Raw genomic sequence first — 16,003 nt, 5'->3', positions numbered from 1 at the left:
CATGCATAAAATTGGAAGTTCATTTGCCTTCACAATGAAGTTAACTGTTATTTTAGCCTAACTATTGTAAGATAGGAATAGATGGCTATCTTCTAAAGTCACTGGTGGGCAGGTGCCATGGCTCATGTCTGTAATCCCAGCAACTTGAGAGGCTGAGGTGGGTGGATCACTTGAGGTCACAAGTTCGAGACCACCCTGGCCAACATGGTGAAACCTTGCCTCTACTAAAAATACAAATATTAGCTGGGAGTGGTGACACACGCCTGTAGTCCCAGCTACTTCAGAGGCTGAGGCAGGAGGATCACTTGAATGTGGGAGGCGGAGGTTGCAGTGAGCTGAGATGGTGCCACTGCACTCCATCTTGGGTGACACAGTGAGACTCCATCTCAAAAAAAGATAAATAAATAAAAAACAAAAAGTAACTGGCGATCTCTTAGATGAAAAACATATGCTTTCCTTGTGAATTAAATGTAGTAGACTTAGCAAAATAGTTCAGTTTTCTTAAAAATGAAGATGGATTGGGTTCTAGATGAGATATTTCTAAAAATGGCTTAGTTCTTAGCAAAAGGTCAGTATAGATGCAATTTTATTAATAGTTTAAAAATAACATTTTACTTTAAAAATATGTTTCTAATATTTTGTAGGAAAGTCTGTAAAGAAAACCTCTGAGCACTTGAATAGGTTATCCAAGTGGTTTTAAAAGTCTCACACAGAGCATTAAACATATTTTTGGCAGGGAATTGTTGCAATTCAGCCTTAATCTGCACACCTAACAAATATTTTTCAAATGATGATCTCAAATATAGGACACACCATTTGTCACCTTTGACTTTAGTTTATCCAGGAAAAACTCAAATAAATTATGTCATCTGAATCAAGTGATATGAGGACCTTCATTTGGATGCCTTTAATTTTCAATCTTAAATATGTATATATGAATGACAGGTTTGTGGCAAACTTTATGAAGACTTGTTTAATTTGGAATCTGATAATAATGTTCCTGTCACAAATCTTTTAAAGTGTTAATGGTCCTAAAGATTATAGATAAAATCCAGCCCTTTCCCACAGACCACAGTGGAGCTAGAACTCTCTGGTCACCCTAACTCTCCCTAACCCTAACCCTAACTTTCTGGTATATATGATTTGAAAAGCCCAGTAGTGAGAAGGCCTAGGCAATGTTTAAAATAATTTTTGTAACAGAAAGATGTTCATTAGGGATAGGATGGCTGGTTGAACAAATTTATTCCCCTAGTTTAATGGCAGTACCTGTGTTTGCCTGAAAACCACATTGTAAATAGAATAAATAGAAGTGGAACTGGAAGTTCAAAATACCTCTGAGCCACCATGGTTAGGATATGAACACTTGGTTTTGACCAGATGGACATAAGATTCAATAACTGGAAAGAGAATGGTTTATATTTTCATAGTTATATCAGGGGTGAAAAGAGAACTATAATTTCTTACCCTGAATGGCAGAGTAAGGGGTAAGAATCACCAAAATGCTATTTTTACTGGACTAAAAATGTATCCTAAAAAATGAAAAGGGTTTTTAATGTAGTTGCTAGTTTATGAATATTACTGACAGATTTTTTGGTCTTTTTTTGCCTATAGGTGCTAATGTCTCTTCATGAAATGTTCCCAGCAGTACATGCAGCAGAAATGGCTGTCCAGCGAAATCCACATTCATGGGAGTCTTGGCAAACTTTGGGACGTGCTCAACTTGGTTTAGGAGAGATAATCCTGGTGAGGAAGTCAGATTATTATAATGCAGCAATTTTAAGTATATTTTGACTTTTTTTTTTTTTTGAGATGGAGTCTTGATGTCACCCAGGGTAGAGTGCAGTGGTGCAGTCTCATCTCATGGCAACCTCTGCCTCCTGGGTTCAAGCTATTCTCCTGCCTCAGCTTCCCGAGTAACTGGTACTATAGGCATGCACCACCATGCCTGGCTAATGTTTTTGTATTTTTTGTAGGGACAGGTGTCACCATGTTGGTCAGACTGGTCTTGAACTCCTGACCTCAAATGATCTTCCAGTCTCAGCCTCCCAAAGTGCTGGGATTACAGGCGTGAGCCAACGTGCCCAGCCTATTTTGACATATTTTTGATTAACTGAACCCAAAAGTGAATAGCCATTTATCAAATCTATACAAAAAATAATTAGCAAATTACTTCTTAAAGATATTAATCCATGAACACAATTCAGAGGTATTACTGAACATCTTTTTTATTATAGACACTAATTATATTATGATCAGAATTTTTTCAGTTACGTGACATCATGGAAATTAAAAAACATTTAACATAAAACATTGGCATTTGGTAAACCTTATTTAAATAGACAATGGGCAACTTTTTGGCTTAGTTCTTTGGATCATTAAATTTACCACATTGTAAAGTGGTATTAGTATCACTGTGGAGACAAAACTGCTAACAGATTATATAGGGGAAGCGGCCGGGCGCGGTGGCTCAAGTCTGTAATCCCAGCACTTTGGGAGGCCGAGACGGGCGGATCACAAGGTCAGGAGATCGAGACCATCCTGGCTAACCCGGTGAAACCCCGTCTCTACTAAAAAATACAAAAAACTAGCGGGGCGAGGTGGCGGGCGCCTGTAGTCCCAGCTACTCGGGAGGCTGAGGCAGGAGAGTGGCGTGAACCCGGGAGGCGGAGCTTGCAGTGAGCTGAGATCCAGCCACTGCACTCCAGCCTGGGCAACAGAGTGAGATTCTGTCTCAAAAAAAAAAAATAATAATAATAAGATTATATAGGGGAAGGAAGACAGTAGAATATGGGAGAGTAATGGTCATGAACATTTAGACTGAAAAGTTGCTAGGCTTACTAAGGGGATAAAGAGGAAGAGTAGAAATGTGTGCAAATGAAATACTCATTGTGTAATGTTTACCATAAGCTGGTACCTAATGCATCTCTCAACTTGTCTGGACTATACCTTGTTAGTGGCAGAGGCTATCCAGGTAAGAATTAGCTGTGACAGCTTTCCTGTTGTTCTTCTTTTGGCAGGGCTGTATACACCTGATAGCTAACGAAATTTAACTTCCTAACAAGTGTTTGCAAATCTAATATACAGTGCCAAATTTCTTCCTTGTTATTAAGTAAATTAAGATTTTAAAAATGGTTTTATTAGTTTTTAACAGTTCAAAATAAAACAAATTTAAAAGTTTCTTGCAAGACTAAAATTACTGATAAATTCAAAATTTAAATTTACTAACAATGGTTTCAGTAAGTTGTGGATGACTTAGATTTTTTTCTGGCATTCTTATAAATATATCATTATTTCTACTTCCCAAAAAAGGTGTTTGTCAAATTCTCAGATATAGTAAGGAATTTCTGTGAGAAAATAATTGATTTGACTAAAGTAAGTTAATGATAAGCTAAATGAGATTCACAGTGATAGAAACCATTTTAACCAAGTACTGTTTTTTTCTTGCCCTTTAGTGTTGTCAGCTTCTCTCTTTTTACATGAAGACTTAAATCATACCAGAGTTGGAAAAAAGACTTCAAAGAATTTAGTTTTCTAACAGATTAACAGGGGAAGAAAACTCTATCATATAATACTTTTTCCTTGCCTCCATTAAAAATATATAAATCATTATCTCTTTTGCTTATAGAGTCTATGGTAATGGAACAAATCTCTAGGACATAATATTTAGTAAAGATTTTCCTTTATAAAGAAGGAAAATACACTGCAGGTGAGACAGAGACACTTTGTATCATCCAATAAAAATAATTTAATCTTAAAATTTTTTTGAATAACAGTACCAGTTCAATTTTTTTTTTCCTGTTGATATGGCTCTATCCATTAATACTGTGAAATTCTTAGTAGAATTTAATGTATTTTTTTTTTTTGCCATTTAAATGTAATTTTTAGGAATCTTCTCTGTTTTTATGTAGATTTAAGCTGTTCTCTTAAAAGACTAGAATGGTAAAAAGACGACTCAAAATGTCATAATGAAGGGACGCTATGTAAAAATCTATTGAAAGCAAGCTAGAATCTCTAACATCTAACAATTCTTACTATATATACACATATGGACTAAAACCATAGGAAATTGCATATGTAAATAGCACAGGCAGTAAATTAAAAGTCAGTAGTTGGGCATATCTCCATGAATAATTATTTAAACTTTATAAGAGTTGGATGTGAACGTTGGAAAATGTTTATAGGAGAGAGATATATATGTATATGGTATACATTATGTATATGGTATACATTTTATATATATATGTGTGCGTGTGTGTATGTGTGTGTATATATATATGTGACCTTATGAGAATGAGATTTTAAGAAGTGGAAGGATGAGAGAATAAGAAAGCTGAAGAGAATGGTTCTGGGAGTTAAAAATTCTGTATGAGGGAATAGGGATGTTGAGAAAGGAATATATAAGGGATTTATCCTGAAGAAGAAGGTAGAAAGGAAAGGAGATTGGGAAAGGTAATGAATACCAGGAGGTAACAGTATCAGGAAGGATTCTTCTGTTGGCTTTCCAGGGTTCTTAGCCTTCAGTGCTAGAACTAGCTTTGTGGCTTCCCTCATTCAGACTCTGTGTAATTCATTGCCAGCTTTTGCTTTTCTTCATGCCAATATGTAATAAATTAATTTTGTTTACTGATGTTTTCTCTGTTTTCCAACTCTCATTTTAGCCATTGGTTTTAATATTTTGCATGAGCAAATCTTTAATTAGAAATTTCAGTTGCATCATTTGATTCTTTTTATTATTTCGCTTTGGTAATGGTAGTAATGGGATGGACAAGTGATAATTTCTAGACAAAAGGAAGATGATTGAGAGTTTTTAAAATTTCACTTGAGGGGCTGACATCCTGGCTCATGTGTATAATCTCAGCACTTTGGGAGGCTGAGGCAGAAGGATTGGTTGAAGCCAGGAGTTTGGCCCAACCTGGGTAACATAAGGAGACCCCATATTAAAAAAAAAAAATTTGGCTGGACGTGGTGGCTCATGCCTATCATCCCAGCATGCTGGGAGGCTGAGGTGGGTTGATCACCTGAGGTCTGGAGTTTGAGACCAGCCTGGCCAACATGGGGAAACCTCATCTCTACTAAAAATACAAAAATTAGCCAGGCGTGGTGGCATGCACCTGTAGTTCCAGCTACTCAGGAGGCAGGAGAATATCTTGAACCTGGGAGGTGGAGGTTGCAGTGAGCTGAGATTGCATCACTTCACTCCAGCCTGGGTGACAGAATGAGAGACTCCATCTCAAAAAAAAAAAAAAAAAAAATTCACTTGTAAATTTTTAGTTTAGTTAATTACTGTAGATATTGTTTGAGTCAAGCTGCATTATCTTTTCTATAATTAGTACAAATTCTTGAATTATAGCCTTTACAAATGTTGTATGTTGACACTTAAGAATTGAGGAGTTTTTTCCTTGAAAAATAAAGTTTGATTATGAGCTTTATTATTGTTCTCGTTTTTATTTTGAGACTTTGAGTCTCGCTCTGTTCCCCATGCTGGAGTGCAGTGATGTGATCTCGGCTTACTCCAGCCTCCACCTCCTGGGTTCAAGCAATTCTTCTGCCTCAGCCTCCCAAGTAGCTGGGACTATAGGCATGTGCCACTGCATCTGGCTAATTTTTGTATTTTTAGTAGAGGCAGCTCCACCATGTTGGCCAGGCTGGTCTCGAACTCCTGGCCTCATGACCCACCTGCCTCAGCCTCCCAAAGTTCCGGGATTACAGACGTGAGCACACTGTGCCTTGCCTCACAATTTCACTTTTTGAGTCAATGAATTTGCCTATTTTAGAGATATAAGTGGAATTATGCAGAATTTGCCTTCTGTGACTGACTTCTTTCACTTAGCATAATGTCCTCAAAGTCCTATTCATGTTAGATATTGTGGAATTTGCTTCTTTTTATTTTGGGAATGAGTGTAGCTCTGTCGCCCAGGCTAGAGTGCGGTGGCGTGATGTCGGCTCACTGCAAGCTCTGCCTCCCAGGTTCACGCCATTCTCCTGCCTCAGCCTCCCGAGTAGCTGGGACTACAGGCGCCCACCACCTAGCCTGGCTAGTTTTTTGTATTTTTAGTAGAGACGGGGTTTCACCGTGTTAGCCAGGATGGTCTCGATCTCCTGACCTCGTGATCTGCCTACCTCGGCCTCCCAAAGTGCTGGGATTACAGGGGTGAGCCACTGTGCCTGGCCTGCTTCTTTTTTGAAGCTGAATAATATTTCATTTTATGTGTATACCATTTGCTTTATCCATTCTTCCTTTGATGGACATTTAGGTTGTTTCTACATATTGGCTACTGTGAATACTGCTGCAATGAGCATGGGAGTGCTAATAACTCTTTGAGATCTTGATTCTTTTGAATAAATATCCAGAAATGAGATAGCTTGATTGCATGGTAGTTCTAATTTTAAGTGTTTGAAGAAACTCCATAATGGCTACACCATTTTGCGTTTTTAACAACAATGTACAAAAGGGTTCCAGTTTCTCCCTAACCTCACTGACACATCTTGCCTTTGTTTGTTTTTTTTGAGATGGAATCTTGCTCTCTTGCCCAGGCTGGAGTGCAGTGGTGTGATCTCAGCTCACTGTAACCTCTGCCTCCTGGTTCAAGTTATTCTCCTGCCTCAGCCTCCCCAGTAGCAGGGATAACAGGCGCCCACCACCACGCCTGGCTAATTTTTGTATTTTTAGTAGAGAGAGCATTTCACCATGTTGACCAGGCTGGTCTTGGACTCCTGACCTCAGGTGATCTGCCTGCCGTGGCCTCCCACAGTGCTGGGATTACAGGTGTGAGCCACTGCACCTGGCCACCTATTTTTTTTTTTTTTGGTGATAATACCCATTTTAACAGATGTGAGGTTATATTTCATGGTGATTTTGATTTGCATTTCCCTGATTAGTGATATTGAGCATCTTTTCATACACCTGTTAGCCATTTACAGAAATGTCTGTTCAAGTATATTCAAGTGTTTAGCCCATTTTAAGATCAGGTTACTAGGTTTTTTGGCTATTGAGTTATTTCTTATATATTTGAAAGTTAAACCCTTAGATATGATTTGCAAATATTTTCTCCCATTACATAGGTTTCCTTTCACTCTGGTGGTTGTTTCCTTTGCTATGCAGAAGCATTTTAGTTTGATGTAATCTCAGTTGCCTATTTTTGATTTTGTTACCTATGTTTTTGGTGTTTTATTCATGAAATAATTTTTAAGACCAATGTTTTTTGTTTGTTTTGTTTTTTCTGTAGGAGTCTGTAGCTTCAGGGCTTACATTTAAGTCTTTAATGCACTTGGAGTTGACTTTTGTTTATGGTGTAAGATGAGGATCCATTTTCATTCTTTTGCACGTGGATATCCAATTTTCCCAGCGTCATTTGTTGAAGAAACTAGACTTTCCTCATTATGTATACTTGGTACCCTTGTTGAAGATCAGCTGACCATGTTATGTGTGAATTTATTTGTAGACTGTCTATTCTGTTCCTTTGGTCTATGTATCTGACTTTATGCCAGAATCATATTGTTTTGTTTGCTGTCACTTTGTAATATATTTTGAAATTCGTAAGTGTGATGCCCCTAGTTTTGTTCTTACTTCTAAAATTGATTTTGTCCACTTAAACTTTGTGCCCAGCTCAGGGAAGGGGTAATAGCAACTTCTAGCCCAAATATCCTTCTCTGTTCTTGTTAGCCCCCAGGCAGCTGGATTTTTGCCAAATCCTATCAGTACTCCACTACAGGTAAGACAGAAGCCAGTCCTTTTGGTAGTCCCCATAAAAATTGGGGCATTGGACACAGTGTGGACCAGTTCTTTTCCTCCGTAGGCAAAATCTGGGGGCTGGGAATTTTCTTCACTCTATGCTGAGCTGGGGGAACAGATAGGGCAACTACTCTTCCCAAGCCTCCATTATCTCTGGTCTCCTGTAGGTGTTTAGATTATGTAGGACTTGTTTTACCAGTGGTCCAAAAAACAGGCAAGACAGAAACCAGTCCTTTTGGTAGCCACTGTAGAAGTTGGGGCATTGAACACTTACACCAACTCATTCTTTCCCTTGAGGGTAGCTGGGAGCTGCAGGGTTCTTCCCAATCCTATGGGGCTCTGCTGGGAGTAGGATTCTGGCGAGAGGGTGTCCTGAATCTCCCTTCTGGCTTTGATGAGTCTGGATTCTTATTCATCCAGGGTTCAGGAGCCTTTCAGTTAGTTTCTGGATTTCTCACAAAGGAATTTTGTTTGTGAATTGTTGCTGAATTGGTGTTATTTGTTGAATGAAGGAGGGTCCAGGGCTTCCCACTCTGCCATCTTGCTGATGTTACTGCTCTGCCATTTTGTTTTGTGGGAGATTTTAAACTATCTTAAATTTAAAAATGTAATTGCAGCTCTTTGGATTTACTTTAAATATATATGTATATTTCAATTTAGTAAATATGAAAACGTTAGTAATCAAGACAGTATAGTACTTAGATAGGCATAATGTAGATATATAGATCAGTGGGATAGAACTGAAAGTATAGAAATAAACCTACATTTTTACAGTTAATTGGACAAGGGTGTCAAGACAATTTAATGTGGGAAGGAATAGTCTTCAACAAATGGTGCTGAGACAGTTGGATATCCATATGCAAATGATTGACACTGGACTCTTACTTCACATTGGCTATAAAAATTAACTCAAAACCAAAGAAAGACCTAAAGATAAGAACTAAAAGTATTATAAAACTCTTAGGAGAAAACATAGGTGTAAATCTTTGTAACCTTGGACTCAGCAATATATTAATATTTTTTAGATATGACATTGGAAGCACAAGTAACAAAAGAAAAAAGTAGATAAAAATTGGACTTCAAATTAAACACTTTCGTGCTTCAAAAGTTACTGTTAAGAAAGTGAAAAGGCAATTCACAGAATGGAAGAAAATATCATATATCTGATAAAGGTCTAGTATGTAGACTATATAAAAAACTCTTACAACTCAATAACGAAAAGAAAAATAATGTAATTTAAAAATAGGCAAAGGATTTGAAAAGATATTTTTCCAAAGAAGATACACACACAGCTATTGAGCACATGAAAGATGCTCAACATTGTTACTTGTCAAGGAAATAAAAATCAAAACCACAGTGAGATACTGCTTCACATTCACTATCATAAAAAAGATGGACAATATGAAGTATTGCTGAGGGTGTGGAGAAATTGGAGCCCTCGTACATTACTGATGGGAATGTAAATGTTATAGCCATTTTGGAAAACAGTCTGGCAGTTCCTGAAAAAAACGAAACATGTAGTTACCATATGACAAAACAGTTCCACTCTTTATACCGAAGAGAAATGAAGACGCATGTCCACACAAAAACATTTACACAAACGTTCATAGCAGCAGCATTTAAAATGGCCAAGAAGTGGAAACAACTCAAATGCCATCAACTGACGAATAGATAAGCAAAATGTGGTATATCCATACAATGAAATATTATTCAGCATTAAAAAGAAATAATGCCTGTTACAAGATGGATGAACTTTAAAAACAATATGCTAAGTGAAAGAAACCAAACATAAAAGGCTGTATGATTTCATTTATATGAAATATGCAGAATACACAGATACATAGAGATAGCAAGTAAATTAATGCTTGCCTAGAGCTGGGGTTTTGGGGAGAAATGAGGAGTAATGCCAGTAGGTATGGAATTTTCTTTGGGGGTGATAAAAATGTTCTAGAATTGATTATGGGTAATGGCTTTGTAACGGAATATTGAATTGTATGTTTTAAATGGGTGAGCTTTATTGCTGTTTTAAAATTTTAGTAAATATGAATAAAATACCTTTTAATGTTTCCTAAGGCATTAGCTTTATGCCATGAAGAGGTATTTATTTTTTTAACACTTCTGTATAGGAGGATTTTTATTAGAATATTAAGAACATATAAAGTTCCCATGGTTCCTTAATTTTTAATTTTTATTTATTATTTGTTTTTGAGACAGTCTCGCTTTGTTGCTCAGGCTGGAGTGCAGTGGTACCATCTCGGCTCACTGCAACCTGTGCTTCCTGGGTTCAAGTGATTCTCCTGCCTCAGCCTGCAGATTAGCTGGGATTACAGGCCTACACCACCATACCCAGCTAATTTTTTTCTTTTTTGTTGAGACCGAGTCTTGCTCTGTCACCCAGGCTGAAGTGCAGTGGTACAACCTCAGCTCACTGCAACCTCTGCCTCCTGGTTCAGGCTATTCTCCTGCCTCAGCCCTCCGAGTAGCTGGTATTACAGGTGCCCACCACCACGCCCAGCTAATTTTTGTGTTTTTAGTAGAGATGAGGTTTCACCATTTTGGCCAGGCTGGTCTTGAACTCCTGACCTCGTGATCTGCCCACCTCGGCCTCCTAAAGTGCTGGGATTACAGGCATGAGCCACTATGCCCAGCCGAATACTGCTATATATACCTAGCTCTATGTTTTTTTTTTTTGAGACAGAGTCTTGCTGTGTCACCCAGGCTGGAGTGAGTGGCACGATCTTGGCTCACTGTAACCTCTGCCTCCGGAGTTCAAGCAATTTTCCTGCCTCAGCCTCCTGAGTAGCTGGGATTACAGGCACCACCACCATGCCCAGCTAATTTTTTTGAATCTTTAGTAGAGACCGGGTTTTGTCATTGAACTCTTGGTGTCAAGTGATTCATGCATTTGCCGCAGCCTCCCAAAGAGTTAGATTTACAGACATGAGCCATCATGTGTCTGTCGTCTTTATGACTTCTCTAAAGGGCTGATTAGATTGTATATCTGTAGATTACGTGCAAGTTTTTTTTTGTTTGTTTGTGTGTTTTTTTTTTTTTTGAGACGGAGTTTTGCTCTTGTTGCTCAGGCTGGAGCATAATGTTGTGATCTCTGCTCACTGCAACCTCCCCCTCCTGGGTTCGAGCAATTCTCCTGCCTCAGCCTCCTGAGTAGCTGGGATTACAGGACTGCACCACCACGCCCGGCTAATTTTTTTGTATTTTTAGTAGAGATGGGGTTTCACCATGGCCAGGCTGGTCTTGAACTTCTGACCTCAGGTGATCCGCCTGCCTCTGTCTCCCAGAGTGCTGGGATTACAGGCATGAGCCACCGTGCCTGGTCGATTACGTGCAATCTTAAAACTAAGCTGTTTGCATGAGAATCTTCTATCCAGAGACTATACTCAGAGAAAACAACATATAATAGATTTAGACCAATGGTTCTCACCTGGAGGGCAGTTTTGTCCCCAGGGAACATTTGCCATGTCTAGAGACATTTTTGTTTATCACAACTAGGAAAGGAAACTGTGTTGGATTTAGTGAGTGTAGGTCAGGGATGTTGCTGAATATTCTACATTATAGAGGACAGCCCTTCCAAAATAAAGACTTATTCAGCCAAATATGTCGGTAGTACTGAGGTTGACCTTTATCCACACTGTAGTGGAGTTCTTGTGACTAAGCAGTATAATATAATGAATAAGAGAATGGACTCTGAAGCCAGATTGCCTGAATTTGCATCCCAGCTCTGCCAATTCCTAGCTGATACTTTTGGTTACTACTCTTTTTGTGCTTCTCTAAAATAGTACTGAAAACAATAACCATACCTACTTTGTATGATTATTGTGAGGCTAGATGAGTTAATACATGTAAATCTTCTTTTTGTTTGTTTTTGAGATGGAGTTTTGCTCTTTTTGCCCAGGCTGGAGTGCAGTGGCATGATCTCAACTCACTGCAACCTCCACCTCCTGGGTTCAAGCAATTCTCCTGCCTCAGCCTCCTGAGTAGCTGGGATTACAGGCACCCACCATTAGGCCTGACTAATTTTTGTATTTATAGTAGAGACGGGGTTTCACCGTCTTAACCAGGCTGGTCTTGAACTCCTGCCCTCAGGTGATCCGCCCACCTTGGCCTCCCAAAATGCTGGGATTGCAGGTGTGAGCCACCGTGCCTGGCCCAATACATGTAAATCTTTAGTGCCTAGAATGTAGTAAACACTCAATAAATGTTAGCATTGTTAGGATCTAAACTGTTAACTTCAAAGATATCCACTCCCGGTACCTTTGTGATTGTGGCTTAGCTCGGGAAATCCCCAAATGTGCATATTTACTGGTCTACAGAAGCTGACAATGTATTTGCTTTATCTTTAGCCCTATTATGAGTACTCCCATTTTAATGGCTTTTATTCCATGAGCATATTGTCAGTCACTTTCTTTCAGTCTTCTATAATTTTTTTTCCCAGTGCTTAGGGCAACACGGTAGCTTCCATCTTTTGTGTTCTAGTACATTAAAATAATGCATTAGGATGTGTATGGGTACAGTATATACGTACACAAACACACAGGATTATATTAAACATACTAATTTTTAAAAACAAAACAAAAAACTCTGACCTTATTTTCTAGGCAATTCGAAGTTTTCAAGTAGCCCTTCACATCTATCCAATGAACCCTGAGATATGGAAAGAAGACCTCTCTTGGGCAAGAACGCTCCAGGAGCAGCAGAAGGTAGCACAGAGGATTAAAAAAAGGGAAGCACCAGCTGAAGTAACACACTTTTCACCAAAGTCAATTCCAGACTATGACTTTGAAAGTGATGAGATTGTTGCTGTTTGTGCGGCTATTGCTGAGAAAGAGAAGACAGTTTCAGCAAATAAAACAATGGTTATTGTGTCCGCTTCTGGGGCTGTAGAGACTGTAACTGAAAAGGAGGATGGTGCTACACCACCAGATGGCTCTGTTTTTATCAAAGCCCGATGAAGCAGTATGCATAGGATTATTTGAATCTTTGATTGCCTCTTGAAGTTTTGACATAGAGACATTTACTCTGGAGATAGATAGGAGAACTCCTGGTTGTAAAATAACGTTTTTCAGATGAGGCATATAAAAACTAAAATGGCAGGATTATTGTATAGTGTTTGGAATATGCTTTAATAAGCTATGATTTATATTTCTCAAGGTTAAAATTCTGAGTAAAATGGTTTTTGATTAATAAACTTAGTTTAATCTGAATATGTAAATGAATACATTTTAAAGACAAAACTTGAAAAATGTATTCTTGAATAGTGAATAACTTGATCAATGTTACTGAAATGCTGTTTCAACTTTTGTTGTATGATAAAGGAAGTATGTGATTTCCCTCCCTCTGAGAAATATACTGCTCTTACTATTTGCTGTCTTTTTCTTGCTTCATTAGAGTAAGTCTGTCAGAAAGCTTGAATATTTTTGACATTCATTTTGATTCAAAGTTGTCATTTGGTCATATGTGGAATCTTTGAAAGTTTGGCTGAAAATGCACGCAAATGTGTACATTCTGAACATTTTCTGAAGTTTCTTTTAATTCTGATTTGTGTTTCTGTTTTGACTTTGAAGTTATAACAATGATAGTTGTTTCCTTCAGTATTTGGTAAAAGTGTGAAGTATTGATAAATATGAGAATGATGGTTTTATTTTTTAATTGTTACAGTAAGTATTCCTTACCACAAATGAGTCATTTTAAAAATATGCATTTTTAAATGAATGGCTTTTACAGATAGGTTAATGACAATTGTACTGCTATATTATCCTAGTCAAAACCAATACTTTCTCTTTTTTATTTTACAAAGCTTTAAAAACCCTGGAAACAACTTACTTCTTGCTTGTATCTTTCAATTTGATGACTGGGAATTACTTTTCTAGATAACTTTTTTTGAAACTACTCAGTGAAATGAAAAATAATTACAATTTTAAATAGCTAATTATATCTTTCTAAAAATAAAAAAGTAGGGCTATTATTAGAGTGCCAGTGAATAAATAACTTAAGCACAAAATACATAGAAAATGGAATGTGATTTATAGTACAATCTCATGAGTTTGAGAAGGCTATATTAAAAAAATATTTTATTGAAAGGCCACAATCACATTCACAAACCAATACGGTCATTGCTAATCTGAACTATTATTTTTATACCATATACTGTAGTACAATAATATAGACCTGTTGGGTTCCGTTACTTCTGACACTCAGGAAGATACTATAGGTGTATTAATTTTATCTTTGTTAGAGATGAAAGTAGCCCACTTTATGTTAAAGATCTTACTAATGTTGGAGCATGTAAGTAATGATCTACATTTTTTATGAAGATGGTTTTTAAAACTTTTGTTTTATTGGAATGCATATCTCTTTTCAGAGTTGGAGAAATTAGCATTTGCCTTGAAAAGAATATTCTTTCCTTAAGTTATATCATCAGAAAATTAGCCCTGGTTAGAGAGGTTAGTTTCAGAGTGCTCCAAAAAATATGTTATTTTATTTTGTTTAATAAAGAACATTCTCAAAACGTAAATAGGTATCTAGAGAAGTGAGTACTCAACATTTGGTATATTGTTTTGCATAATGGATGTTTGTTTATTGTGTAATTTGTGAATAAATAGTTTTTTTCTGCATTTTGAAGATTCTCCTATTATTTTGTATTGTTAGCTTTTGAAAAATTAGATTCATCTACTTAATATCTTTCTTATATGAACATAATATATTTAAAGTACCTTGCATGGTGCCTCACACATGAAGAAATGCTAGCTATTTCAGTAAACGCTAGCTATTTCTATGAAAAACTTGAATTAGTTTGGAGATATTTAACCTCAATTTCCTCTGATTTGAAAAAAGGAGAACTTTTTTTGTATTCCTTTCCTTATCTGAAAGTAAGAAGTCTCTGCTTCTAGTATTATAGGAGAGATAGTGGGATTTTTCTTGACAGGGTCTATTCCTCAAGCCCCAAAGAGGCAAGACTCAGGATGGAATGCATGTGGCCGCTAGGCCCTGTTATAAGAACCTAGTTTTTCCTCTGTATTGGCGTGGTAAGCCAAGTTAGTCTCTTTCTTACCCAGATGTAAGACATAAATTAGTTTAGACATAAGATAGAGGAGAAAAAGAAACAGCAAGTTATGGAGAAGGAAGGCAGCTGATTTCTGCAGGCCCCCAAGAATGCTTATTTTAGCTCATACTCTTCCATGCATGAAGAGAAAAATGTACCCATTATTTTATACAAGGATGTGAATACTGATACACAAACATTGACTAAGCTTGTTAATTTTAATGACAAATCTTTATGAATCTGAAGAGAAATAATTGATGTTCATGATATTGATATAGATATTTAATATACTTTCTGAAATAACACTGTTTAGTGTTCAAGTTAAATTGACTGTAATTTACATTATTCTTGTTTGAGAATTGTATGGCATAGACAATCGTTAGTCAGAGTGTCTAGACATCCAGACCATGCCTGATAACACAAGAATCATATGTCATTCTCTAGAAAACAGGCTGTTTGGTTATAGAGTATTTATCTTAAATTTATTAACAGATACTACATAAACATTGAAAAGCTGTGCAAGTTATAGATCACAGGAGCCAGATCTACTGCAGCCAGATCTACCTACATACAAAATTTTATGGCAGTGGTTTCAGTATGACAATCTTTTGAATTGATGCTGCATGGTAAAACTATAAAGATTTTTTAAAAGCTCTGTCTCAGCTAGAATTTTGATGATTATAACTGAACAGTATAGCCCTTTTAGTTGTTTGAAAATTACATAATGATTCAAAAGCTTGTTTCACTGCCTTTCCCAGCACTAAGAAAATTAACAATCATTTCTTTTAATTTCCTTGAGTCAGAAGCCCTTCTAAAGTGACTCTGGACCAGCCATTCTGAGCTATGATTTCATGATACATATATCAATATCTAAATGAGTTTTGAGTTGACATAAGAATCATAGTTCCATAATAATTATCTTCAAATCAATGGATATCTTAAATGTGTTTTCTTCTTCCTTAGAGATTATTATTAAACTGATGTATTTGATAAAGAATTTTGGGACTGAGGAAGTAAGTTTTTCAAACCAATAATAAGATACTGAAACATATAAATTATAAAAAGTAATAAAATGAAATAAAGGAGGTTATCCCTAAAGTCATTTATCTTAGCTACTTGCAATTAAATATGGTTACTTTGGAAGAAGTGTGGCTCTAAAGCTAGTGTAACATGAATCATGCCCTAATATGCATAATACATGAACTACTTTG

At 36.9% G+C, this 16,003-nt stretch overlaps 1 protein-coding gene across 1 annotated transcript in view; it reads left to right on the top strand.

Moving 5' to 3' along the window:
- TTC33 (tetratricopeptide repeat domain 33) overlaps positions 1–15,623 on the top strand; it is a 42,121-nt gene extending 26,498 nt beyond the window's left edge. The window contains 2 exon segments of the mRNA NM_001261196.1: positions 1,612–1,743; positions 12,349–15,623. Of these exon segments, the coding sequence (NP_001248125.1) occupies positions 1,612–1,743; positions 12,349–12,702 (486 nt within the window). The 3' untranslated portion in view covers positions 12,703–15,623.
- Positions 15,624–16,003: the final 380 nt, after the last annotated feature.

Source organism: Macaca mulatta, chromosome 6, assembly GCF_049350105.2.
Source record: "Macaca mulatta isolate MMU2019108-1 chromosome 6, T2T-MMU8v2.0, whole genome shotgun sequence".
Classification (NCBI taxonomy): Eukaryota; Metazoa; Chordata; class Mammalia; order Primates; family Cercopithecidae; genus Macaca; species Macaca mulatta.
This window is presented reverse-complemented; position numbering and strand designations above follow the sequence as displayed.